General features: G+C 38.8%; 1 protein-coding gene across 4 annotated transcripts in view; it reads left to right on the top strand.

Annotated features, from left to right (window-relative positions):
• CARMIL1 (capping protein regulator and myosin 1 linker 1) overlaps nucleotides 1–26,204 on the top strand; it is a 196,353-nt gene that overhangs the window by 115,944 nt on the left and 54,205 nt on the right. For all 4 annotated transcript variants that reach the window (XM_075022848.1, XM_075022847.1, XM_075022845.1 and 1 more), the window contains 8 exons: nucleotides 3,267–3,336; nucleotides 7,651–7,732; nucleotides 9,102–9,201; nucleotides 9,289–9,343; nucleotides 14,995–15,167; nucleotides 17,464–17,532; nucleotides 21,965–22,058; nucleotides 24,215–24,313. In XM_075022848.1, the coding sequence (XP_074878949.1) occupies nucleotides 3,267–3,336; nucleotides 7,651–7,732; nucleotides 9,102–9,201; nucleotides 9,289–9,343; nucleotides 14,995–15,167; nucleotides 17,464–17,532; nucleotides 21,965–22,058; nucleotides 24,215–24,313 (742 nt within the window). The remainder of the gene's footprint in view (nucleotides 1–3,266; nucleotides 3,337–7,650; nucleotides 7,733–9,101; nucleotides 9,202–9,288; nucleotides 9,344–14,994; nucleotides 15,168–17,463; nucleotides 17,533–21,964; nucleotides 22,059–24,214; nucleotides 24,314–26,204) is intronic.

Here is a 26,204-nt window from a genome sequence, read left to right as displayed (position 1 = left end):
GCTATGTTTAATGAAGCAAGAAGAACGGAGGATGTATGTGACTAATACACAAGATAATCTTATCAGTGCTACAGGAGAAAAAGAATGCTGTGAGACACTGAATATGTCTACACAGGTTAGGAAAGGTGAGAAGCCCCAAACACTAAGGTTCATATTTAGCGCTTCTCCTTGGCATGTTGAGTATCTCCTGGGGTGTGAGGATTTTTGGCAGATGAGTGCTCTACAATAGTCTGTGCTCATGGAAGATGTTACTGTATTCATTTATCCCAAATACTTGTGACCCCTTGATCTGCCAGCTGTGCAGGAAATGAGATCTTCCTAGTCCTTTTCAGCCAAAATGATTTGTATTAGTAAAAACCTACTCTGGTAATGTTTAAGCTAATCTGTCTCAATTTGACTGAATTGGGTTGAGCTCGCATGACTTCCATGTTGGTGGAAGTAGAGAGGCAGTGATGGTTAGTGTAGGATGAGCTGAGAGCAGAAACCTGTTTTGCCAGCACAGACAGCTCCAGAAAGGAGCATCTGTCTAAAGTCCAGCTGGACACGGATGGTCTCAAGAGCGTGCATGTCGCATGGGCTTCTTTTGTTTTGTTCTAATGACAGTGTCCACCTCTGCCTAGGAGGTAGAACAGAGCTCTTAATACTTTTTCTCTGACCTGAGTTTTTTCTTCAGTCTGAGCTGAGTGTATTTCACAACAGTACAGAGAAGTATGATCTGCAGTACACCTTGTTCTCCCTGTATGGCTTGACTAATACACTTCAAAAGCATCCTGTGGAAGTTAATCTGGTGTTAAAAGGACTGAGGATGTGCTATATCCTGGGGCAGCTGCTTAGCCTTTTGGTCTTAACTGTAAGAAATTTCAAAACTTCTACAGAACAATCAAGATCATAGGATTTGTTAAAGACAAGAAGATGGAAACACCTTTTTTTCAGACTTGTTTGTCATTGCTAAGATTACAATAGCACATGAGGTATGATTTCTAGAAGGAAAAATAAAAATGACATAGTGTACGATAATATTACTTCTCTGCCACCTTTCATCAATGCATGCCAAAAAGCTTTGGACAACATGGGCCTTGGAACTGTCCTGTGACAAAGGAGGAGTTCCTGGTTTGGGTCCATGAACCCAAGTCACCGAGTTGGATGTGTGATTCAAGGTCAAGCCTGCCTACAGAAAAAAATACAGATTAAAATGCAGATACCTGATACCCTGAGTCCCAAATTCCCCTGATAAATTGTTTGATTTCTTTCTTATCAACTTCCTTTAGATCAACAGTTGTGGTGTGTTTAATCGCAATATGCAGACTCAGTGAGTTTAAAGATATCGGTTAATAAGTGCAGTCAGCGAAGGAGATGAACTTGCTTGGACAGTGATGGACCTGTTAATATAAGTCAATCCTTTCAGGGAAGAGGTTTGCTAGTAAAGCTGTACTGCAAGGATGCCACGTAGTGGGTGGGGACAGGGTGCTTTTAGTTCTTGTACATAGTTAATACAGTTAACGTTCCATTGCAGCTTGCTGTGTGTTGTTTTGGTTTTTTGTTTTTTTTTTTTTAACTGAGTGGAGCAGTTTATACTCTCTGTTCCTTGTTTAAGTGTATGTTGGCGGTTTTGTTCGTTTACAGACATTGCCAGAAGTTGTATTTTGATCTGTCAGTGCTATAACAAGACAAGTTTCTGATATGCTTCTCATGCAAATGCTAATTACAAGGCCAATTCTTGCATTCTCCATCTAGCACAGTTGACAAGACCTTTCCATGTATTGCCATGTGTGTGATTTAAACATAGTGGCTAAGTATAGCTATAATATGTCTGCATTCAGTGCCTTGGAATGCTGGTGATTTTTCATGACAAAGAATTGAGAAATCATGAGATTTTCTTAGGATAAGTTTATAGGAAAGAGGTTAGGAAAAAAAACCCCACAACCTTTTTTTCCTGTGAAGAGAGTACATTTGAAGCAGCACTGTGTCTCCTTTTTAATCTGCATTTTTTAATGGTTGCACTGTATTTTTTATGTTACCTCAAAATGTTTAGGCAGTTCTTTGCAAAGTTATCATCAGCCAGACTAACTTTGAATAAAAGCATGTTTGGGAAGGAAATATACACAAGGATCATCTAAAAATTTGTAAAAACTGTTGCAGAGCTTTCACGTTTTTTCAAAGTCTGTATATTAATAGCTTAAGAAGTAAATAAGCACAAGATATTTGCCTTTGTTAACAACAAAGGTCTGATTAACATTTATACCGGGAGGGCAGATATAAATAGGTTTAAATGAAAAACCTTCCTGGGGTGCGCACATTTTAAATATGGCTTTTACACACTACTTGCACAGCAAGTGTGTAAGCAGATGACTCACCAAAATGGATTGGTTTTTATCTTTCTTTATGCATCAGTAGTTTGAATTCTGTTAGCTTGCTTTTGGCTGAAATGGAGTTTGGGAAGGAAGTCCTTCTGTTTTATCTGTTCAATTACTAATTCAAAGCAGCATCTATTCTAAAGATACTAGAAGGTATACACAGATTGTGTTTGCTCCTTCTCTAAGACAGATACTGTTGTGCTTTCTGATTCGACAATACTAATATATATGTGATATTAACACTAACTCTTATATGTCGAAACAAACTTCTGTAAGGGTTTAAAGGTGTATTTATGAAAATCATGATCAGTTGTTGCTACACTTGTCTGCCATTCTGCCTAAAGACAAAGGAGACCATTGTCTGGGAATATAATTTTGAAATCTGAAAATATTTATTGGGTTGCAGAAGTGGAGAATTGTGTGATACTTGAACATGATCCAGCATTTGAGTGCTACAGGCACTGTGCCTGGCTGAAATGGCTGGCTGCACTGTATCTTGTGTATATTAAAAATCCAGTTTTTTCCTGAATTTTTTGAAAATCGGAGCATTAGTGCAGTCATACAACAGAACACTCCTTTTGTAATCATTTGATGCTTTTTGAAAACAAATGTTGAAGAAAAGTCATCTCTGATGAATGTTATTGAATGTTGGTGTAGCATTAGCTTTACAGTTTCTTTATTAGGCTTGCATCCCTGCAGTTTTTGAAGCTGCTGGAATGTTCTAAGCATGGCAGGTTTATGCTGCCACTGTCATTTAAGAAATAACTGCTCAACTGGTGTGGTTTTGGTTTGAAATGGTTCTGTGTGTTATAGGTGTATTAACCTGTGATCACTTAGATGATGATGTAAAGCTGCCTTTTTTTTCTTTTCTTTTTTTTTTTTTTAAATGGTTCTAAAATTGATCTTTTTCAGAGCGCTTTTATTAGGCCTGGCTTGCAATCACAATCTGAAGGAGGTGTCTTTAGATCTCAGTAGCTGTGAGGTAAGGAATATTTACCAGGACGTGTTCAAAAGATGCAATGATGTGGAATTAGAGTTCCCCTGAAATCCACTGGGTGAGGTATTCTTCCTCTGTAGTCAAAAGTTGTGGGAAAGGTAGAACTCGGAGAAGCAGTTATGGTAAAAATCAGCTGCTGTGTGTTACGGCATCCTAAATAATCAGCACAGAGGTTGAAAGCAGCTGATTGGCAAAACCCTCCTTGCAGTGTAGCTGTTGTAGATACTGAAGCAGTGTGCTGTTTGCTGCTTGTCAGCTTCTGCCCTCTGGGGCTGGGATTACACAGGACCCTGCAGCAGGACTCTCCAAGGTGCCCAAATTCGGATGGGTTGCAGGAAGCTGCATGTCCTGAAGGCATGTCTGTGGTTTGATTGTCTTCCTTCAAAACCAGAGAGATGCTTCCTCTTCTGCAGGTTTGCTTTTTGACCTTGGGAGAAATTTTGCTTTCCTAATAATTAATCAATTCAGGCCAATAGAGAACTTTGATCAAAGTTGATTGAAGCATGCCATTAACATAAGAGGCACTGTGCCAATGGCTTTAAATATCTCAAGAATAAATAAAAACAATTGTGGCAGCTTGATTTGCTTTATCTTGTTTCCCCTTGCTTCTCTGTGCTTTGCTGTGCACTTCGTTTCTCAGGATTGTCCGTACTCTTGCAGGATGATACCTGCGTGGCTACAGCTTATGACAAAAGATCAGCCACGACCCTGGGGAGACAGCGAGGCAGTTACGTAGAGGACCATGTGGGCTCTTGCCAAAACCATCATGAACCCGCTTAGGCTCAGGCCTTCTCTAGCTGTTAGGCCACCTTTTCTTTTTTTTAAGCTGCAAAGAAAGCCTCTGACTTGTTAGGCAGATCTTTCCAACTCCATCACCTGAGTGTTAACTGTTCTGGAAGTGCCTTTCAAATGCAATGGTTTCCCTTTGAGTAGAAGACATGCAGTTTGACGAACTTGTTGAGGTGTAGTAATCCTTGCCTTAGGTTCATGGTCGATTGCTTTTGGAATGTGCACAGATTTCCTTATGAAGGACAAACCAAATCACTGTGAATGCATTTCATAGTTTGTTTTGATATTTTACACTTTAAAAAAAATGGTATTACTTTGAAGAGCAATACATGTAAATTCCAAATAGAAAAGCTTTCAAGTCAAGTACGCATGCTTCTGACTTCTGAGTAGAGAGATCAGACGGATGATAATTTTTCTTTCAGAGGGAGAAAGGAAAAGGGAGGAGTAATTAAAGTAACAAAAATGAAGTCCTGTAATCATAACCTTAAAAGAATAGATCAATAAAACACAAACATAAGTAATGAGAGTATAAATCAGCAGGTAAATCAACGAGGGCTGACAGGAGTGAAAACGTTATCCTTTCATTAAATAACCCCCAGGATGGGATATGGAGGAGCCCTTCGAGGGGCGTTTTAGCTTTATTGCACACCAAAGCATACGTGGTCATGGCTGACTCTCATGACACAAAGGAAGGAATCGTGCCCAACTCGCAGCGTTGCATTCCCGTAGCTGGTCCCTCCAAACTGACAGCACTTCCTTAGGTCCTTCCCTTAACATTGTTTTTTCACATCACTGAGCTTTATCCATTCTCATGTGCTTTGGAAAGAAGAAGTTATGCTTCCACCAGGAGGGGAGTCGATGTGCCAGGAGCTGGGAGTACTCTCAGTGGGCCCAGCACCACAGGGTTGTGTTGCACCTCTCCCTGACCCTCTGTGAGCTGGGCAGGGTAATCTGCACCCCGAAACAGAGCCATGGGAAGCTCGGAGCCGATGACCTGCACTACTCCCAGTTCCTGCAAGCACATGCTGGTAGGAGGCTAGAAAGCTGATGCTTCAGCTTTGCCCTCCTCTTTCCTACATCAGGCAAACAGTACTCAACTATGGAAGGATAAATCTCTCTGTTCCTTCCCTCTCCCACCATTTTTCATTTGCTCCCATAATTTTCTGGTATATTGACTCCAAGCTTAATCATTTTATATTGCTTGTTTGGTTTTTTTATTATTTTTACTATGAAAATTACATTTTTATTTCTACCTGCTCAGCACTGATGTATTTCACTCTTTTCCCTTCTGCTTCCCTTAGCTTGGTCACTGTGTAAGTACCCTCCATGCTTTACCTTAATTGTTAAATCAGTAAGCAGCTTTGTTTGCCCTTCCCATATTGGTACCTCCTAGCTTTGAACACGCTTGGCATTTTTAATTGTTGAAGGGTTGTTCTTCATTTTCTGAATAAGAGCTTGTATTTGTAGTCTCAGAAGTATGTCATATAGGAGATGATGCAGAGGGTTGGGTTTTTTATTTTTTCAGTATCATGGTCCACATTGACAAATAGTCCTTCAATTAATCTCTGCTTATATATAAATATAAAATTTTAATACAGCTGCAATAAATTTTGATCCTAAAAGTCAACTCGTTTTCATCACTCTTGGATTAAATAGATATCACCATTTGTGCACATGAAATGTTTGTGCATTGAAGATTTTCAATATAGAGTTATCTGTACAAGATTGAAAGCTGCTTCTGAAAAATTGTCCACTCCAACCCTCAAAGTATATATATCATAAGCATTTGGATTCTACTCTGAGTAAAATTTTAGCGTATAGAACTTCTACCATACCAACAACCAATCCAAGACTGCATATAATCTGCCAGTTCCATAGATTCTGTGGTAATAGATGTGACACTGTGTAAAATGGTTGCCTTGTGGTAGGCCATGCTGAGAGAGCAGCACGAAGCAAAACTGAATGATTTGGGCATTCGTAAGTGGAAACTACAAATGCTCTTACAAAAATAAAGTTGAGTTAAAATTGCACCACTTCTGGCCCAAATACAGACTTTAATCTGACCACTTCTTGAGAGGATAGGGTGAAGGATAGGTAGGCTTTGTTTTATGCAGAAGAGGAAAGGTGCCTTACATTCTGTATCTCTTACACTTCCAGATGTGACTTATGATTTAGACGTTGCCTTTGACCACCACTGTTCTTTAAATGCCCAGGCCAAGTTGTTGAGCTGCTTGTTAACCAATCGCATATCTCAAACTTTTGAAAGTGCCAGATCAAGTCTTTATTGAAAAATACTTCTGAAGGCATTTGTGGTTCCTTAATTATAGCATGGATTAAAGAGAGTATTCACAGAAATATCAGCAGGTTGATTCAGGATATTTAGCCAAGTAAGTCAACTAAGTAAAATATTACTCATTCATTTCTGCACAGGAGGTGAGAAGGCTATTTCATGTTTGAAAAAGCTTTCTGGTTTTTTTGAAACAAGGAAAGTGAAAACGGAAAATGCAGAAAGAGAATTTTTGTAGAACTTTTCCCCTCTTTTGCTTAAGTCTTTTTCTGGGGGATGTTCATAAAGTGAGATGCACTTTACATAGTTTGCCTAGCTGCAAGAAACAAGAAAATGCTTTTGCTTCTTCAGAAAAAAAAAAGTTGCGTTTTTAATTCAGTAGCGTTAGTAAATAAGTGTGTAAGTTTTAACAACTTTGATTCTTAATGTTGATGTTTTCCCCTAGGCCATTTCACTGGTTTTTTTCATTAAATCCTGACATTTCTTTTATATTAATTTAATATTTCAGATTAATATCATAATTGATACTTTCCAGTCAGGCATTTTTGTTATTGTTGCTGTTTTTCTCTTTTATGCCTATTTATAAATTAAGAATAAGGTAAATTACTGACTTCTCTTGTTTATGGTCTTTTGTGGCATTTTACAATTGGATTATTTAAATTTTCTTTTCAGTGACAGAGGAACAATTTTATTTTTTTTTTTTTAAATTTGCTACCCATCTTTGATCTGGGCACCCTAGCATTGTGCTAAGAGCTGAAAGAAAGAAGATGCTAACTATAAGCCTTGACTGTAGTGGAATTCAAGGGTGACAGTGTTGCACGCTTATAGGCTGGGCTAAGTTTATTTTTGTTCTCACTAGATGTTGGAAATGCCCTGGCCTCTTCATGTAGAGAACCCGCACCAAAGTCCTGCGGTCACTGCCTGGCACAAGCGCTAAAAGATTCATTGTGTCTGCACCATTTAAATCTTTCCCTGATTTAACTGCTGAGCAGTAGTTTTGAGAGAAAGGAAAGAGTCCCTTTTCTCATTTATACACAAATAGCGAGAGAGAAGGATGAGAATAGTAGGAATGTGTGCATAGGCTGTCATGTTGATGTGCGTAACTTCTGTTGCTGTTTTTGCCGCTGGTAGTGCCTTCTGTATTCACAACGCTTCTACCACTGTTTTCTGTGTGATCTTGAAACCATAACTAGTTTGCAAAATGGATCATGTTTTGTCTCTAGTTAAGATCGGGAGGTGCACAAGTCTTGGAAGGATGCATAGCAGAAATACACAATATCACCAGCCTAGATATTTCAGACAATGGTAAGTACACAGAACAGGAATGGAGGGTCATGCAAGTCCAGAATCTGAGAAATGCTTTTTCTTTCAGCTCATGGTGTAATCAAGAACGGTCACTCTTGCTTTATGATTGTTGGCCATATTGGCTATCGAAATCTCTCAGACCAAGAACTCTTATTGCTATAAAGTATATAAGAAATGTTTATAGACTAACTGTACCCTCAGAAGTTTATGTTTGAGATAAATGTAACACAGCAGAATAAATTGACAGCAGCAAGCGTCATATTAGATCTAGAGGAAAGTCGGTTTAAGTACAAGAGAATGAGAAGCTAAATGAGAAATCAAAGTGCAGTGAAAGAAGAAAGGGAAAGACAGATACAGAATGAAGCTGAGGTTGTGATACTGAAGAAGTGAGAGAGGGAAATTTGGAGTAAACAGTCAACCAGCTTCAGGTCAGAGAAGGCCTGTTTGAGTCTTTGGAAAAGTCTTGGAGTATTCCTGCTTTGGAGGCTCTCTGCATCCTAGCTGGGAATACCAGCTGGCTTCTTATCTTGCAAACTCAAATTGTAGATGTATGGGATGGAAGAATTCACCTGCTGTGTTTGCCCCTCTGACAGCCAGATGTGGAAATATTTCAGAAGGAGATTCCCAGTACAGTTGAATGCCCAAGAAAGGTGGCATGGATTGGCAAGCGGAAAGGTTTGGGAGCTACTGACTCAGCCCAATTATGTGAACAGATTGATTGTTATAAGTAAAGATATTTGACATCTAAATTGTCCTGCAGATCTGGATCCTAAGTCATTGTAATCTAACTGGTGGACTCTTCAAATACACCGCTAGTTTGGGAATACAATACTACAGCAAGTTATTTTTCTCACTCAGGAGTAGAATAAAATCTGGCTTGTTTTCAGGTCATTTTATTCATAGCCTGTTATGTTAGCCTTTTGCATTTGAAGGCTTTGAGACCTTGTTGGTACACAGCTCTACTAAGACCAAATAGCAACTAGCGTGGTCTCAAAATTCTCAAAGGAACTTTAAACTCTGCCTGACTATGCGAGGAACTACCCTCGGGTGGTTGGGCTATGGAGAAGGGACTACATTTCTCTTCTGTGTTTCTGAGAGGTGCCTTCAATGGCTGATTAGGATGGAGATTTAAAGGGCTGATTAAGATGGAGATTTAAAGGGTTTTAGAGGAAGCATTTATTGTCATAGAAAAACAGAGGCAAAAAAGAGAAAAAGATTTTGTAATAGAAGATGGGAAATTTTTCTAGAGCTCTTGGAAATTTGTACACCGATACAGTTAGTTGAATGAATATAGCGTTAATAATTGGACGCTGCCTGGGTCTTTTGTGAAAATGTGTTTTAATTCTTAATCTAATCTGATTCTTTACAGGCCTAGAATCTGACCTCTCAACCCTTGTAGTCTGGCTTAGTAAAAACCGATCGATAAGACACTTGGCGTTAGGCAAAAACTTTAACAACATGAAATCCAAGTAAGGTTTTTCTTTCTTTTAAATAACAAGAGAATGGATGAGGAGAAGCTGCTGATCTCATCATCTTCCTAACTTTTCTTCCCTCAGAAATCTCACTCCAGTACTTGATAATTTAGTTCAGATGATTCAAGACGAGGATTCAGTGAGTATCTTTCTGCTTATTATCATCGTGTGTATTTGTACCCCCACAGCCTATTTCTGATGATTTTCTTCACTGTGTTAATTTGCTGCATAAGATTTGATCATGGTACTGCACAGACACATCCAACATTTTGGGTTTTATTTTTTCAAATAGTAATTTGGATTATGTGTAGCATGTAGGTAAACGTTTCTTAGGATAGTCTTAGGATCTGTGCTTGTTGAAAAATATTCATTCTAAATAGTTGGATGTGCTTAACCTAGTTGATTTAGGTCTAAATTATAAAGCCCTGTAGGCACAAGTTTTCAAAACTTTTGTGTCCTGTTAGGAGATTACAATGGTAGTGTTCTCTGGGTGGTGATACTCCTTCAATAACAGAATTTCTATTTTTCATTTTTTTAATTAATAGAATGCACTATTTCTTGATAGCTGTTCTTGAGTATTAGCTTTTTTTTTTCTTGACAAAATGCAAAGTCACTGCAGTGATCTCCTAGAACTCCTTTCTCCTTCAAAAGATGCAAATAAACTGTTCACAGTGCTGTTCTTTACTTCTCCTAGTACATTCATCACAGGAGCAATTTCATAAAACCCTTTCAGAGTGCCTTGCTGGGATCCTTGCCCACTTTCTTCATTTCTACCCTCTCTCCTGATTCTGAAAGACTTTTGTGGTTGGATTTGTGTTCTTGCTTTATTTGGCATCCTGGTTTTGGCTATAAGGGAATCTTAAGATGCTCTGTTACTCGCATGCTTGTCAATCTTTATCCATCTCTTCTTAGTCCTTTCTTTCTCCTTCATTCCCCATACAAGTAACAAGCAAGCTCTGTTTTTCCCATTCTCCAGAAATCGCTGACTGTAGACTTCAGTTGTCTAAACACCTGCTATTCCTATTGTCTTTATTGTCTCACCTCCAAGTTCATGGTCTCCACACTAACTGCTTTTTTATTTTCTCCTCCCATCTGTGTCTGCACCCTGCAATTCAGTGGACCAGTTTTTACCAGGGTTTCCGATGTCTCCTTCCATACAAGGTCATTAGACCCATATTCTGTGTTTGTCTTTTCTTACTGCTCAGTTGTACTTGAAGTGATTTGTTAAACTAGTCCTTTCTCCTCTCTGTGTCGTCTTAATTGGGATTAGTGGTACTGTTTTTTTCTTGATTCTTTGCCTACCTCCTCACCTTATTCTTTAAAACATGGGATGTCAGTGTGACACAGTGAAGTGCTGCATATGGATACCAGAGCTGATTCTAATTGAGTTAACACCGGTAATGAAAGCAGTAAGTCCTTGTTTGCACAAGTTAGATGGAGCATCGTGCTAAGAAGTGTACTGGTCAATGTCTGTGTTACTTCTTGTACCAAACTAGTCTTTTCATTTTGTGGTGTGTGACCACCTCCTTCTACCCTGTCTCTAAAAGGAATGGTGCAGGGCTGTTTTCCCCTTCTCTCCTTTTCCTGTTGATACCATACTGAGGGTGCTATCACTTCATCAGGTAGCACCTCTTTCTTCCCTTTGGACATTTGTCTCTGTCCCGCATCTCGTGCTTAATCTTTCACAGCTATCCTGAAGACTGTTATGTCAAACCAGATTAATCACAAGCAAATGTAATTTAGTATGTTTTTCTTAATTGCCTTCATCCCTTTGCTCTGTTGCAGATGAACATTTTGTCCCACTCAGGCCATATCCTAAAACACCTTTTCAACATACTCTATGCATCTTTTCAGTATCCAGACTGTCTTCTCAAACATACTGTTGGTTTTTTTGGTTTTTTTTCCTATTTATATGACTATCCTGCTCATGTTATCTGTTCGCAAGGATAAAAATTCCAACTTTCGCCTTATTGTTTCTATTAAGTGTTACAACCTTCTGTTTATCTTTCCTGGCTTCTGTTCTTTAAGCTTCCAGGACAGAGAAAATGTAGCTGCTAAATCTTGGATGTATCATTCTCACAGCTCTCCCTCCCTTGCATCATCAGCTTTAACTTCTTGTACTCCTTTTCAGCCCATAGACAATGTCAGCTGTCATTCCACTTTCTGCCTTTGCCATAATCCAGTGGTCAGATGTGCTCCTGTAATTGTTACTCACTGTGTCTTTCCCGAGCTAACCTACAGAACATGCTCTGTAGTCTCTGTTTTCAGTGTTACAATGAAATAATCCAGCAAAAAGTTATTTTATTTAGGTACTTATAATAACTGTCTCTCCTTCATGTCATGCATTAACCTTTGGGATACAGCATGGGATCCTGTTGGTGTTAACCTGTCTCTTCTCTCCCCATGTTCTTTTCTCTTGTTAATCCTCTTCAGCAAAGGAATCTTGTTTGTTTCTGGTTCATCAGGTACTAAAATCAATCTGAAGCATTTCCTAGCAGCTAAAGAGTTGAGGATGTAGACCCTGTAGCACCATGGGAAAAGCATGTGTTGCAGATAGCTGGATGGTCCTCACTCTACCTTGAGATAGTGCAATGCTTAGAAAATTATTTTAAGTTTCTAGTTATTTTCATTTGGTTTTGAATTCTAAAGGGGGTGGTCCTTGTTCTGCTGTTACTATGCATTTACTGCCACAGGACATTAAAAAGTAAGGGTGGAATTGGAGAGACCAGGGTATGATGTTGCCCAGAGCGTACTGCTTGATCAGTATTGCCTGCAGGCTGCTACAGTTTGGGGACCATGCATTATATGCATCAAAAGCTGAAGCAAGAGCCTTTAATCTAAAATAGTCATCTGCCAAATACTTCTTCATGTATTTATACACGCTTTAAATAACATCCGTTGCTGTGTTAATATGAGTCACGAGTAAAATGATTTAAACAATCAATAGCTTGGTTTTATGACTGTAAAAATACAGCTAGATGCAAATGTAATTCTACACAATTTAAAAGCGGTAGTAACCTAAACAGTAACATTTCCTAAGAGTTTAATATCGACAAGAATGTAATATTTAGATTTGCTTTTTGGTTTTGTTTTGGTTTGGTTTTTTCTCTTTTTAAGTAGATGCTGTACTGTGCAGGCTAGAACAATGTATTCTTATTAGTGTTGCTGGAAGTGTCTGAAGCTGTGTGCTTACTGTGCCATTTCTTTTCTTGCAAAAATAGATGTTACACTGCAGGTACAGTGTACCATTACTCAGAGTGATAGTCAGTCCTGCATAGGTGCAGAGAATTACTACAGCACTGAATATCTTTAGTTATTAGTTCAGTGTTTGTTACAGAATTGGCCTTTTGAGGGTTTTTACAGCATTTTTGTTTGTAGGAGGACAAATTTACCTTGATTTAATTCTTAAATGTTTTCCAGCAGTATGAGAAAATCACTGAATACAATCATATAATTTCTAATTCTGTTCTTTACTTTAATAATTCCTCTTCCTTAATAAGATTGTGTTAAGACATCTTCACTGTATTGGCAAAGTATCTGTTTTCTGGAGCAGGGGCACCGAAGTGTTTGTCAGACTTTGGTTTTCTCACTACCCAGCTAAAACTATTAAGTTGTTAAAAGTAGTAAATGTTTGTAGGCTATGTAGAGTATTGCTCCTGTTTATGGGGGATTTGGTTTTCATGGGTTTTTCTGTTTGTTGTCATTTGGTTGTGTTTTTTAATGTAATGGTCAGATAATTTGATGAATATTTAGCAGCCTGTACATTTAATCCTACAGAGTTACATTCCAATTGTAGTTTGCATTCAGGGCACCAAGTGAGTCCAGAGGTTTTTGCTCCTTGCTCATTGAGTAAATGGTAAGGGTAGCTGTGCAAGAAAACTAGCAGTTCATCCACTTCAAAGACACTGCTAATACAGCAGGTGCTTTACTGTGCTATATGCATATTCTGTATGTGGTAGTAATGATGTATAGGTGTCAATCCTTGCAGAACAGAGTGCAGAAGTGTTTTCAGTCATATACTGTTTTGTCAGAGCGTTGGAATGTGAGAGGTGAGAAATCCTTTCCTGGGAGGATATTTGAGGTTCAGAAAAATTGGTATGCAGGAGGGAGCACCTCCAGCTAAGTTTCTCAAATGCCCCTTTTTAAAGCGACACATGAGAAACAGAAGAAACTTCACTTTCAAACTTATTGGCTATTTCTGTCCACGTGCTGCGTGGTGCTGCTTTTCTGTGAATCTGTCGCAGGAGGTCTTCTCGAATGTGTGCCAAGAGCTCTAAGTGCCATTCTAATGTGATGCTAATGTTCTTTAGGGTACGTAACGTAATAAAATGGGGAAACATAGACAGATTAAGGGCATTAACATAGTAATTTAATAACTTCCATTTAAAATAAAACCAGTATGTGGCTTGTGTTACTGTTAGACTTTTTAATTATAAACCTGCTGTGCCTCCAAATTTTTATGCATTTCCTCATTTATAAGTGCATTTCTTATTGTTGCAAGCTTTTTGGTTATCTCTGTAATCCAGTGGTGTCTGGAGGCTGGAGTCCCATTGTATAGCAGGTACCACGCAAGCATCTTGGACGCTGGAAGGTGTGCACAGTTCAGTTGATTAAGATTAAGTTGATTAGATTAATATAAGCTTTAGGCATCTAATGTGTGTGCCATGGTTCATCCTTATGAGATGTTGATTTTCCCATACTGGCAATTTGGAGATTTTGGGCTCCTAAAATTTATCCTCCAATACATGCCTAAGTGGGTGTATAATGATAATACGTTCCTCTGTATGAACTCACACTTGAGCAAGGGAAATGTTTTGTGGAGTTCTCATACATCAGCAAAGACAAATTACAATTTTAGCAGCTGTAATACCTCTGCAAGGCGTGGTGATGGATAGACTGTAGTTCTTGAGCTCCTGCCATTGAGTGGTGGGACGCTGAGAATGGAGGCAATACAGGCATTTTTAAAAGAGGTTTTCTTAAAGCTTAGAGTGTGACTTATCGGAGCCCAATAAAGTAGTTTCAGATTAACATTGTGTGTGTGTGTGTGTATGTGTGTGTGTATATATATATATAAAAAAAAAGTTACATAAAGATACTGCAATCACAGGTGTCAGAACACCACTGTGAATAATATCCATTGACTTACTCATTTTAATAGATACTCTTCTTACTGTTTTTAATTTCAGAACTGCTACAGTTTTCTGTCTCTTTCCCCCAAAATGTCCATGCCCTTAGTTGAAGGAACAGATATGCAAAATCACTCCTAAAGTGGAAGTAGTAATAATAAAACAGTTTAAAGGAATTTTTTGTTGTTTTAAAAATGTCTCAGCTCCTAATTTGTCCTTGGATAAAGCTCTCAGTCTGAGGGAGAGGAGGGGAATGCTAAATATTTTTTATTTCTCACTGACAGGGAAGCATCCTGGTTAAGCAAAACCCACTGGACACTCGAGGTTTTCTTGCGAAGCAGGTTGTGGCTATGTTGCCTCTTCAGGTTCCCGCTGTATTCTGTACTTAATAGGACCCAGGAAATTAGAGGCACTGTCACTTAAAAATCTTTTTTTCAGGGTGTTGCAGCTTAATCTGTGCGTGTGTATGTTTGACATCTGTGCTCTAAGTTGTTGAGTCCCAATTCATCATGTGTTGTAGGATCTGCAGCAAACACAGAAAAAACTGTTTGATGCTTACTGCTGTCTCCAGAAGTTTGGGGAACTTGTAACTTCTTTTGGTTGATCTTTGAGGAATGAGTGCACTATCAGTTGCTGTTATCAGTGCCTTTTCTATGCTCCACAGCCTCTGCAGTCGTTGTCCCTCGCAGATTCCAAGCTGAAGACAGAGGTTACCATCATTATTAATGCCTTGGGCAGCAATACTTCTCTTACGAAAGTGGATATTAGTGGAAATGCCATGGGAGATATGGGAGCAAAGATGCTGGCAAAAGCCCTGCAGATAAACACCAAGCTCAGGTAAGGGAAATGTATTTGCAGTAAAAGATAGAATGGCTTAATAATACTGAAATTGTTGGCTTATTCTTAAGCTATTTCTCTTCAGAACCCTTCTAGGTACAGCCACTTTATAGTGCCTCCATTTGGAAAGACTCTCATCTTTTTTTCTTAAAAAAACCCATAAAACAGAACAAAAACAAACAAAAGAAGCAAATTGTCTCTGCAAAAACATTCCATAACTGGAACTGGAGAAAATTACATTTTCTAAATTTAAACAGAAAAACCTCTTGTTGGAACAAGAGAGCTCTAAATGTCTAGAATCCTTGAAAAACTACCTTGTTCTAGAGCTCTGGATGTCATCTAATCCAATGTCCTTCTCAAAGCAGGGCTAACTTTAAAGCTATATGAGGTTGCTCAGGGCCTTGTCAAGTCAGGTTTTGAAGATCTCCAAGTACAGGGATTCCACAGTGTCTGTGGGACCCCTGTTCCAGTGCTTAGCCACTCTTCTGTCCTGCTCTCTCTTTTCTACTGGAGACCTTCCGTGCAGAGAAAATTCTAATACTGGGGTGGGAAACTAAATTATTCTTTGTCTTCTGGAGTAGCAGTCTGTAGGAGAACTAAGAGCATGTGGAATTCAGAATGGGTAGCAGCATGGACCATCCCTCCTTCCCCTCTCCCCTGCCTAGGATGCTGATGGACCTTGGCATCTCTTCTCTGCAACTTCATCTGCCCGACAACTTCACTGCTTTTTAGCACGTGTCTGGCACTGATGACTTGAAAGTATCACTTTCTTTCTATCCAGCATGTGATTAGCAAACAGTAAAACCTTCAATCAGCATGAATCTGGATGGGGACCTCTAAATGTGTCGCCATCATCAGGAAAGCTAATCCTCATTCCTCCTCTTGTCAGACTGTGCAGATGAACCTTCCTCAGTGTATTGTCTCTGTGAAGAGACTAGTTTGTGCTTGGTCTCGAAGCATTTGTTCCCTGGAGGATAAGAAATTCCCCAGAACAGTCCTGGCTATTTTGTTCAGAAGCAGGGATCCTGGTCTTTGAATTCCTATGCCCAAACTGAATATTGAAAATGTCAAGAAAACACTGGAGAGGTGGCTTAGGTTTATTGAATGTATTAACATGAAATGACCACAGTACCTTGATGGATTTCAGGATGGCAAACTGAAATGTTTCACAGTACACCGAATGTCACAGTTGACATAATGTCACCACAGTCTGTGGTGTGATTACAGACAGAATAATGCAATGGTAACTGGCTCTGCTTGAAATGTTATAAAATCACATCCAGGTAGAAATATAAACACACGTTCCAATGACAAAAATATCCAAGATTTGACCCTAAGCATATCTGGTCTTTGCAGAGTGAGTGTAGAATCTCTCTCCCTTACCTCCATCTTTCCATCTAAAAAACAAAGGGATAATTCTCCAACAGGACAAGGGTGTCAATACCTGTGAAACCCTGCCATCTGTCTTTTTTTTTTTTTTTTTTTTTTTAAACACCAGAAATCTTTGTTTGGTTTTTTTTGCCTTTTTCTTAAGAACAGCTACAACTAGTGCTCTTGCACAAGCAAGATTTATCTGCTTGACTGTCTCTTCTGACTACTAATGAGATCTGTGAACATGTGTTCGCAAATTGCCAGGCAGTTTGCTTGAGTGGTCTAAATTGGGGGAGGAGGGGGAAGGCTTGATCACTCTTATCACTATTGTATATTCAAAAGAGCTACAATTTATGCACCTAACCTAAAGGTTTCTATTGGCACCTAGTTATGTTGCATGTGGGATCATAGGAACTGTGTGATAAGCTAGTACAGGATTGAATATACAATAGCCTGCAAATTTTTACCAACAATCAGCATGGAATTTTAAACACCTTTTTTTATAACTGTAGCCATATAGCCTATGTAGAACAGAGATTGATCACTTACTGCAGTTTTCTTGTTTTTCAGTGTGGGCTTGCAAAGCAGACATTTGAACTTTATTTTTTTTTTAGACTATTCCTGGAAAAAGCTGGAATTTTATCTCCAAATCTTTCTATTAACTTGTATTAAAGTTATGTTTTTATGTTAATCATGGAAAATATAGTAGAGAGTCCCCTTTAAAGAAAGGGAAACTGAAATTTGTAGTATCTTTGTCCCTAACTTCTGTCACTTCAAGGTTTTAGCATATAACTAAAACCAGATTTTTAAAGTGCTGCCTTCCACTGTACAATTTTGAACATACAGTGCTGTGTTATTTCAATATAGATTTATTCAGTGGTTCTCGTTTAACTTTTTTTTCTTTCCTTTCCCCTCCACCCCTCAGAACTGTGATATGGGACAAGAATAACATCACTGCGCAGGGCTTCCAGGATATAGCTGTGGCACTGGAAAAGTAAGTTCTCAAGCAACTGAATGACTGATGAAGGGGCCAAAGACCTACATCCTGAATGATCTGAGCAGCTGCAGTTCTCACTGCAGTCAATATGATCTGAAGATGCTGAGTGTTCTCAATTTTAAGCATTGAGGTGCTTAATCTAAAGGAAAATTTATGATTTCACTTACTTCAAAAGGATGGGAAAAGGCTCTGTGGCTTTTTCATCCATACTCTGCTATCAGCATTAAGGCCATTGAGTTCTGCTGTTAGCATTAAAATTCTGAATTTGGGAATATTTTCCCTTTTCTTTATTCTCTTGTGTTGACAGCATGCAGAAATTCTATTCTAGTCAGTGAATGAAGCTGTATATAATGACAGAAAATTACTGAAGCATGCCTTTGTGGTCTGACTTTTTTTTCTTTAGCCCAGCAAGTTGAAACTAATAGTGATGATCTCAGGAACCGCAGTTGTTCATTGTAATCGCTGAGGTCTGGGTCATTTTGCTTGCCTGAGCTTATTCACAGTTGCAGCTATTACCAGTGATAGATGCTAAATGACTTTCATCTCTCTCCATCTCCATCTCATTTCTTTATATGTTATTATTACTTTTCTTAAGAGAGAAGAATTACAGATTTAAATTAAGCAGCAGTTGCAGTTGTTTCATGTCATTAAATCCCTCAGACAGGAACAAAGGCTCTCTTTAGAAGGTGAAGGTAATGTACAATTGCTAGTTTCTAGACAAGATGTCTTGCAAAACTGTAACTACTTAGGGGAGCATCTTAACCCTTGGAGGGGTCACGAGGCTAGACCTTATGAAGTTACTTGTTTTATGAAACTGTTGTAGTTTATATACTTGGTTTCAAAATGAATTCAGTTGCACTGATGGGGAAAATTATATAAATGATGCATAATTAAGCAAATCATCTTGGAGTGATTCCACTGATAGTAGTGAATAATAATTTGCAAAGGTTATTTGTCAACTTGCAGACATTTCTCTTTTAGAGAGCAATAGGATGTACATTTATGAGAAAGTCTGGTAGAAAAGAAAGTATGCTTATTTTCTGGTTAGCATCAACTTCTTTTCTGTTCTGAAGTGCTTGGATAAGTAAATAGAAAGGAGGGGGAAATCCAAAAGCAAAAGCAAATCATCTAAGCAGAAAAAGAAGAAATGCTGCAGATAATTCTGTGACACTGCACTTTGTTGAGGTGACATCTCATTTATTTAGCTTGGAAGCTGAGGTCATTTTGTGTCTACTCTAACATTTTAAAATTGTTAAAACCATTGATAATATCAGAAACTAAGCCACAAGCAACAAAGGTTTAAACTTGCAGGAGAGGGACTGTCAATACTGGCTGAAAACAACTAACCTTTAAACAATCCATCTTGAAGACATATTGAGAACATCCTCCACCATATGTTTCCTAAAAATACACGAAACGGTCAATATTCTGTAGGAAGGAATTGTTGTTCAAAACGGAATGAAATATACTGAAGATGCTTGGGGGTATGTGTGTTGTGTGTGTTGTTTTGATTTTGTTCTTAAGAAAAATAGTCATATACTAAACCACAAAAAAGAAGAAAGCTAGGCTTTTGTAGTATGATGAGGAGGCTGAGGAGAATTGTGAGGGATTGTAACAGATTTTAAAACAGGCTGGAATAATCTGAAGATTGTTTTTTCCCTTCCTCCCAGCTTTTCTGCATCTGTTTATAGTTGTGTGAAAATGTTCCTGCAAGGGAATTCCAGGAGCATGGCTGTTGGCAGAGTTGCCCCAAGGGTGTCCCAGCCAGCTGATGTGAGATGCTGCTATAGAGTCTGGTACAAATGTCAGTTCAGGAGAGCGTTTGAGAACAGTGGGCATTCTGTTCAGCCTGGCCATTAAACAGGGACTTGAATCTCTGTAATTTTAATACGAAAATAATAATGCGCTTGTGTGCTTTGCAGCTTGGAGCCCACTCTGTCATAGAACTGTACGGTATTGCCCCATACTAATTTCTAAAAGACGTTTTTTCTGTATAGATTGGCTGAAGAAATAGCTCAAGTTCTAAAATCTGATGGGAAATGCTGGGTTTTGTTAGAGGGCTATGAATTTTTCCCTTAGCAGTGACATGATATTCACATGCCCAAGCCTGCAAAACAGATGATCTTACTCTCTTTTTAAAAAAGACATAGGCAGTAAAATCATCACTCTGCAGCAGAGGGTGTATGTCATGAATGGAGCAGAAGTTACTACAAGGGAAATAACGTGTGATGAAATGTAGGACCGTTGTCACACATGCTGTAAGTAGAGGGAGAGACAGGAGGTTTTCTGAGACATCCTTTCCAGTCTCTGAGCATGTCTCTGAAATTTAACATCTTTTAAATATAGGTATTTTCCTGAGAGTATTAATGCGTTATGAAATAACTAGATTATTATGTTGGTAGAGAAATGTACTCCATTACAAGAGACAAGTGGAGTGTTAATAAAAAGAAGAATGGAGGAATATTTTAGACTTCAAAGGAAGCAGGGAAAAATGAAGTGTGAAGATAAATATTGCTCTGATGATCAAAGTTGAAAAGCGAGCTTTAAATTCCTGGTTTTTTTACCCCTAAGAGCTGGTTAATTCTTAGGTGAAAATAAAGTAGCATTCTAATACAATGCTGCCTGTCTGGAAGGAAACCAAGTACAGAGCCTTCCTCAGGGTAGTGGTCTTCTAAAGTTCTGCCTCTGTGATTATGTGTCCATGAAATCTCCTTGCCTTTCATTCCCCCTCTTCCTCTGTGTGTGCAAGAGAGAGTGCACTAAGTCTTTGACTAAATTGAATTTAGCATATAATTACTAGCATGAGAGCTGGCAATTACAGATTTCAATGAATGGCATGTATTAAATGTCAAACAGCTGCAGAGATCCTTGGAAATCTACCTTTGTTTCCTTTTAACTAAATAAATACCCCACCTGCCAGGTAGTAGTCAGGCAGTTGGCAAATTCTATAATTATTATCTGTCTTTGAGCTTGGTGTCTTTGACATTTTGAAATTTTCCCCATGCTGGTGGACAGCCAGTTATTTGCTGTTTAGTATTACATGAGGACACATAACAGGGTCTATAAAGTTTGTGTACTTCTTTTGAAGGACAAGACAACTAGAAAGAAAAGTTAATTTTCTGGCTGTGATGCAGTAGGCAGTTGGACACTGTGGAAGGACAGGGACCTTGCTGATTCCACGTGCGTAACTGCCTGCTACTGACAGCTACACGTCACCATGTTTACGTTGGGGAAGAAACGTAGAAGTCTTCCGTTATCATTTAAGGTAAAATGTTGGGTGGTATCAATGAGGAATCAGTGTGTTTGGCAGTTCAAAAGACTGCTGTCTTTCAGAGAGAGGTGTTTCACGTGGCTAAGCAACTGGTGAGAGAAGTGAAAGAACCTTGCAGTTTCACAGTAGTTAAGGTGTCTGCTGTTGGAGTTAGTGCATTTAGTGAAGGATGGGTCCGTTGAAGTCAATGGACTTGACTCAGTTGAAATTGTCATCTTTAAAGTGCTCAGAAATAGAGGGTTCCAACCATATTTATATAGCTCTGGATAGAATAGGAACAGACAGTTAGTGGGATGTTTGCAGACACCTGAAGAAGGACAAAGAGGTGTTTGCAGGAAATGAAGGCTAATTGAAAATAGGAAGAATAATTTCCTTTCCAGGTTTTAAGAACTTCCTGCTCTTTTTGTTTTCATTTAGCCAAATCTGAAGGTGTGTGGACATACCACTGCATGTGGCATTTTAGGTTTAACTATGTCATGCTAGCCAATTTATGCTGTCAGAGTTTAACCACAATTTTGACTCAAGACCAAAACCCTATCTTTATTCTCATATCACAGCAGATGGACAAAGCTACGGAAATATTTTGCAAACAAATAAAATGCAGGAAGCAATTGTTTGCGTAAAGGAATATGGAGATACTACGCTTGTTTTGTCACCTTTTATTAAAAATTCAGCAAGTGTTTTCAAATTGTTATAAACACAAGACGTTATTAAATAGTAAATTTTAAAAACTTGGTCTCTTAGTCGCTATCTATCTGTTACTGAATATTTCTACTTAGACTTAGATCTGTTAGAATTGCCAGAAGGCACTGACACTCCCTGTTCTGTTTTGATATAGGAAAAAGTAATCCAACCTTGTGCGCAAAGGTATAGAAGACAGCTAGGCCTTTAATTGACAGACACTGGGCCTTGGCCACTTAACTGCGTTTTTTACTTTTCAAAATCTCCACCTCTGTCTAGTGGCAAAGAAGAATTAGCAGCAAAAAGGAGCATGCATGCCTCCAGTTAGTCCACTTACAAATGTGAAAAATACATTCTTAGTACCCTCCATGGACAAGCTAGATGCATTTTATTTCTCCCTTCCAGTTTATCCTTCATAAAGAGATACAGTAATTAGGTTAACTTTTACTCTTAAAAAAATCTTTTATTTTTATTTAGGAATTATACTTTGAGATTCATGCCTATACCGATGAATGATGCTTCCCAAGCACTGAAAACAAACCCTGAGAAAACAGAAGAGGCACTACAAAAGGTATAGCATATACCACTGACATACAGAAATAAAACCACTAGAAATAAAGTAATAATTTTAAGTGGCTGTGTTTTCAAAGAGTGGTTGGAGTGAAGGCTGATGGAATGCAATGGTGTAGTATCAGAAAGTCGTAAGTAAGTAAGTGCAAGCTAGACCTTGTATTGCTGTATGCATAATTATGAAAGGGAGAGTTAGCAACTGGCATGTTTGTTACATATGTTCTTGTGTGTATTTCCATGTGTGTAGAATTACTGGTATGTGTTTTTCATTTTGGCATAAAAAGTGCAGTCAGCATTGTAGAAGACAAAGGATGCTCTTTAATTTGGAGGAGGATAAAAACATTTACTGCCTGCGTTTTATACTCTACATATAAAATTCACACACTATATTGCCCTAAATAAACAACTGTACCAACATGTTCTTTTGGATGAAGAGGTGTTGACAGTATCTGTAGCTGTTCCACTTGCATGAGTTATAAAACCCCCAGCTGAGCTTAAATACAGTAAATCCTGCGAGCTCAAAATGAGCCTCCTGCTCAATCAGAAAGCACACAGTTCACATCTCTTTAATCAGTAGTTTTCCTTCAGCCAGGGTAAGGTCATAAAAACCTTATAAATAGTTCTTACAGATAACTGTGATTAAAAAGCAAATCTCTTATGATCCTTATTAGTAAAGAAATTTTTGGTAAAGTGATTCTCACAGGGAAAAGTGCTGGTAGTTAGCGCCTTTTTCTTTGATGCAAGAAAATGATCTAAATTCTGCTTTAAAAAATCTGAGTCATGGGGGATGGACATATTTCTTGCATCTTGTTTAATGTAATTGTGGATAGGTTCATATCTAGAATGATAGATGCATCTCTGAAAAAAATATCATGAAGCTTCTGGCCCTGGGGATTTAAATTCTATGTGTTAATTAGGCATTATGTACAAAGAGCATTTTCTTTTCATTTCAAAGTTAAAACTGTTTGGCCCTGAGTTTGTTTTAACACATGTGGTTCAGGCTTTCTTTACACAACACAAAGTTCTCTCCAAAAAAAGGTCATAGTCTCAGGAGTGGTTCTGTGAGCGCAGCTAATTCCATGCACGTAGGAATGCCTGCCCGCATGGACTGAGCTGTCGTGCCCAGTGCAGGGACACCTGAACTGACTGACTGACATCTCGGGAGAGTCCGTAAGCTTCAGCACACCACAGCTTGAGTACAACGAGAGTGCTCCTGGCCTTGGTCCAGCACCAGATGGACATAGCAGCCAGCCTCCTGAGCTCCGGTATCTCTGCAGCACGCTTTACTCACAGTGTGGGCAAACTGGATAAACCCTGCATTACTGTGGGGCATGGTCAGACTGTTCCAGCTCTTGCTGCTGATGCAAATTTAGAGGTGACCATCTCTATTAGCCTCTGCCTCACAACCTGCTGGCCACTCCACCCAGCCTTTTCCACTCTCTTCCTTTCGGACCAGATCCATCACCTTTGATGAACCTTAAACAGTTTACTAGTAGGGTTTTTGGATGTGACTAAATTTGATAGAGCCAGGTTAGGGGGTTATTCTATGTGCTCTGGCTGATGGTAGGTGTTTACTGCTGGTGACAGTTGTGGTAGGCTGTGACCAGCAGCTGTGAGTAGGAATCACTTGTTTTGAAGAGTACTTACGTACTGCTTAGCCTTAAGTAGCTTTTGAACTGAGGCTCCTGTGTCAGTTAGGCACTTTTAGATATTTTATCTTCTCTTTAGACCATACTGCTATTTAAATATGTGTCTTTGCAGTGGGCCAAATGCATCTAAAAGAAATGAATCTACTATCTTGTGTCTTTATGGTCTCTACAGCAACGCTTTATGGACAGAGTCCCTTTAAATATTTCTCAAACCTGGTTCTACTCCCTTGTCAGCGTAACTTACTAAATTGTTCAAAATAGAAGACTAATTCAGAAAACAGTGGCAAAAGCACACTGTTTAATGATGTTTCACTAGTTCAGTGAGTGAATGAATATTGCCCACTGTGATTATTAAGCATTGAGACACACAGAATAAGGTTTGCAGATAACAAACAAATACTTAGGCGGTTTTTCCTGTCACTCCCTATTTCTGATATGGCAGCAAAATTGAAAGCAGATTACAATGTGGAGAGTGGAATCAATTTCCTAAACTGACTTTGTTTTTCAGATAGAAAACTACTTGCTTCGTAATCACGAGACCAGAAAGTACCTACAGGAGCAAGCGTACCGGCTGCAGCAAGGCATCGTCACTAGTACCACTCAGCAGGTGAGAACTTGTTATTTACTGGTACTTCTTGGTGTCTAAAATCTGCTTGGGGACAGAGTTCGCTCTCGTTCTGTCAGAGTAGCTTAAAGCAGGATGTGGCTCTTGGATAATACTTCATTTCCCAAGAAATAATAATGATGAATGATAATATTTTTGGAAGGAAAAAAAGCTTTTGTGAGAGGGAGGTCCTATGTATAGTAGTACTGTGTAGAGAAAGACCCGAGCTATTTCTGAGTGAACTGCTGTTGGAACCAGGAACGGTATAGTTCGTCCGTGCTCAGGAGTCTGACTTTTCAGCAGGCTCTCATCAGTGTGACAAGCATCATCATAAGGCTGTGCCAATTCTGGTGTCTGAGTCAGTTCCAGTCTCTCTGGCTGGTACTGAGCAACCATATAAACGTGCCCTTAGGTACCACCAGAGCAAATAGCCTTAGAGAGTAAGTTGTCATCTACCTTACACCTTCAGAACTGTAGGTATCATGGGAAGCTTTATTTAGAGGAAGGGAGCAAAGGAAGGTAGAAGTCTTTTGTGCTCTTTGTAGTCTGGACAGCTGAAAAGGCTTCCTGTCTAACACAGCCCAAAACGTTGCTTGAAGCTGGGAAGCTTTTGTGTTTTGTCAGCCACTGCCAGGTTTCCTAAATGCCACGTGTAGTTCTGTTTTGTTTTCCTTTCTCTTGAGAGGACTACAAGCGTTTTCTGTGGTAGCTTACCATTCTCTCTGTTCTAGTGCACTTCTTGCCAGTACGCCTCAGGGCTGTTTTCCGCTCCAGTACACCACTGAAGCAAGGTGGTGTAAGCAGAATAAAACTTGTCACAGCCTTTGTTTTAAATTTACTTCCGTGTTTGTTGGACCAGTTGTGTTCCCATGCAAATGGGAGACTCCAGCAAACAGGAGAGGAATATCTGTTTTGCTCTTCAGCTGAGTCAATGAAATTTCTCTCTGTTCTCTGCATATTTTTTTTGGTGAATCTTAATTCAAAGTGGCCTTTTTCTACCTGTGTTATTAACATTTAATGGGACAGAGTTTTATTACTAGAGCCTGAAATTATCCTCTAACCTCTCGACAGAGAAAATGGTACGTGGAGATGTACTGGCACTAAAAACTGCAAGAGCAGCATCACTTCATTTTATTTTAGTAATTTATCTGTTCCAATGCCACCTTTTTTACTCAAGTTAATAATCTCCATATGAATTAAGTTTAGATCTTTTTACAGTTTGGTGGTTTTAGTTGTGCTTTCCTCCAACAATCACACACACATCAGGTTTCAGTAAATGTCATTTATTGTTATTTTGAAAGTAGAGCAAAATTACTCATTTCTGTATTAAATTGTGTGCAATAGGGATGGATTTTAAAAACAGTTTTGAGAGAGAGCTGGAAAAGATTCTCTAGTTAGTATGGTGGAATTGCATTATTATTCCCAGAGTGTATTTTTTTTTTTTTTTAGTCCAGATGTCCCGATGAGACTTTCCACTGTCTAATAATTAATTAGCTTTTTGTACTTATACAAAAAAAAACCCAAAACCCTTTGAAGAGGAAGAGTCATGTGGAGCAGAAAAGGAGCATGCTGTGAAATTATTTCAGTTCTCGTTGCTAATGATATAAGATGTTAGAACTCTAGACTTTCTATGATGATGACACGTGCACTCAGATGTTGCTTCAAAACGTCAAATAGCCTGTTCTAATGAATGCGATGGGGGCTGATAAAGACTTTCAGCTATTATATCTCCCTGCCCTGTATATCTTAATCAAAACTGACTATATGTCAGGCATTCTTATTGGTTTGTCTTGTAAGGATACAGATATACCACCTGCCCTGTATTTGCAGCATACTGAATGAATTGTGTTGCAGATACAGATTAAGCTCAATTTATCCTACTGTGAAAGGTCTG

This window comes from Buteo buteo, chromosome 3, assembly GCF_964188355.1.
Source record: "Buteo buteo chromosome 3, bButBut1.hap1.1, whole genome shotgun sequence".
In the NCBI taxonomy this organism is placed as follows: domain Eukaryota; kingdom Metazoa; phylum Chordata; class Aves; order Accipitriformes; family Accipitridae; genus Buteo; species Buteo buteo.
The sequence above is the reverse complement of the archived record's forward strand: the minus strand, read 5'-3'. Positions and strand labels throughout refer to the sequence as shown.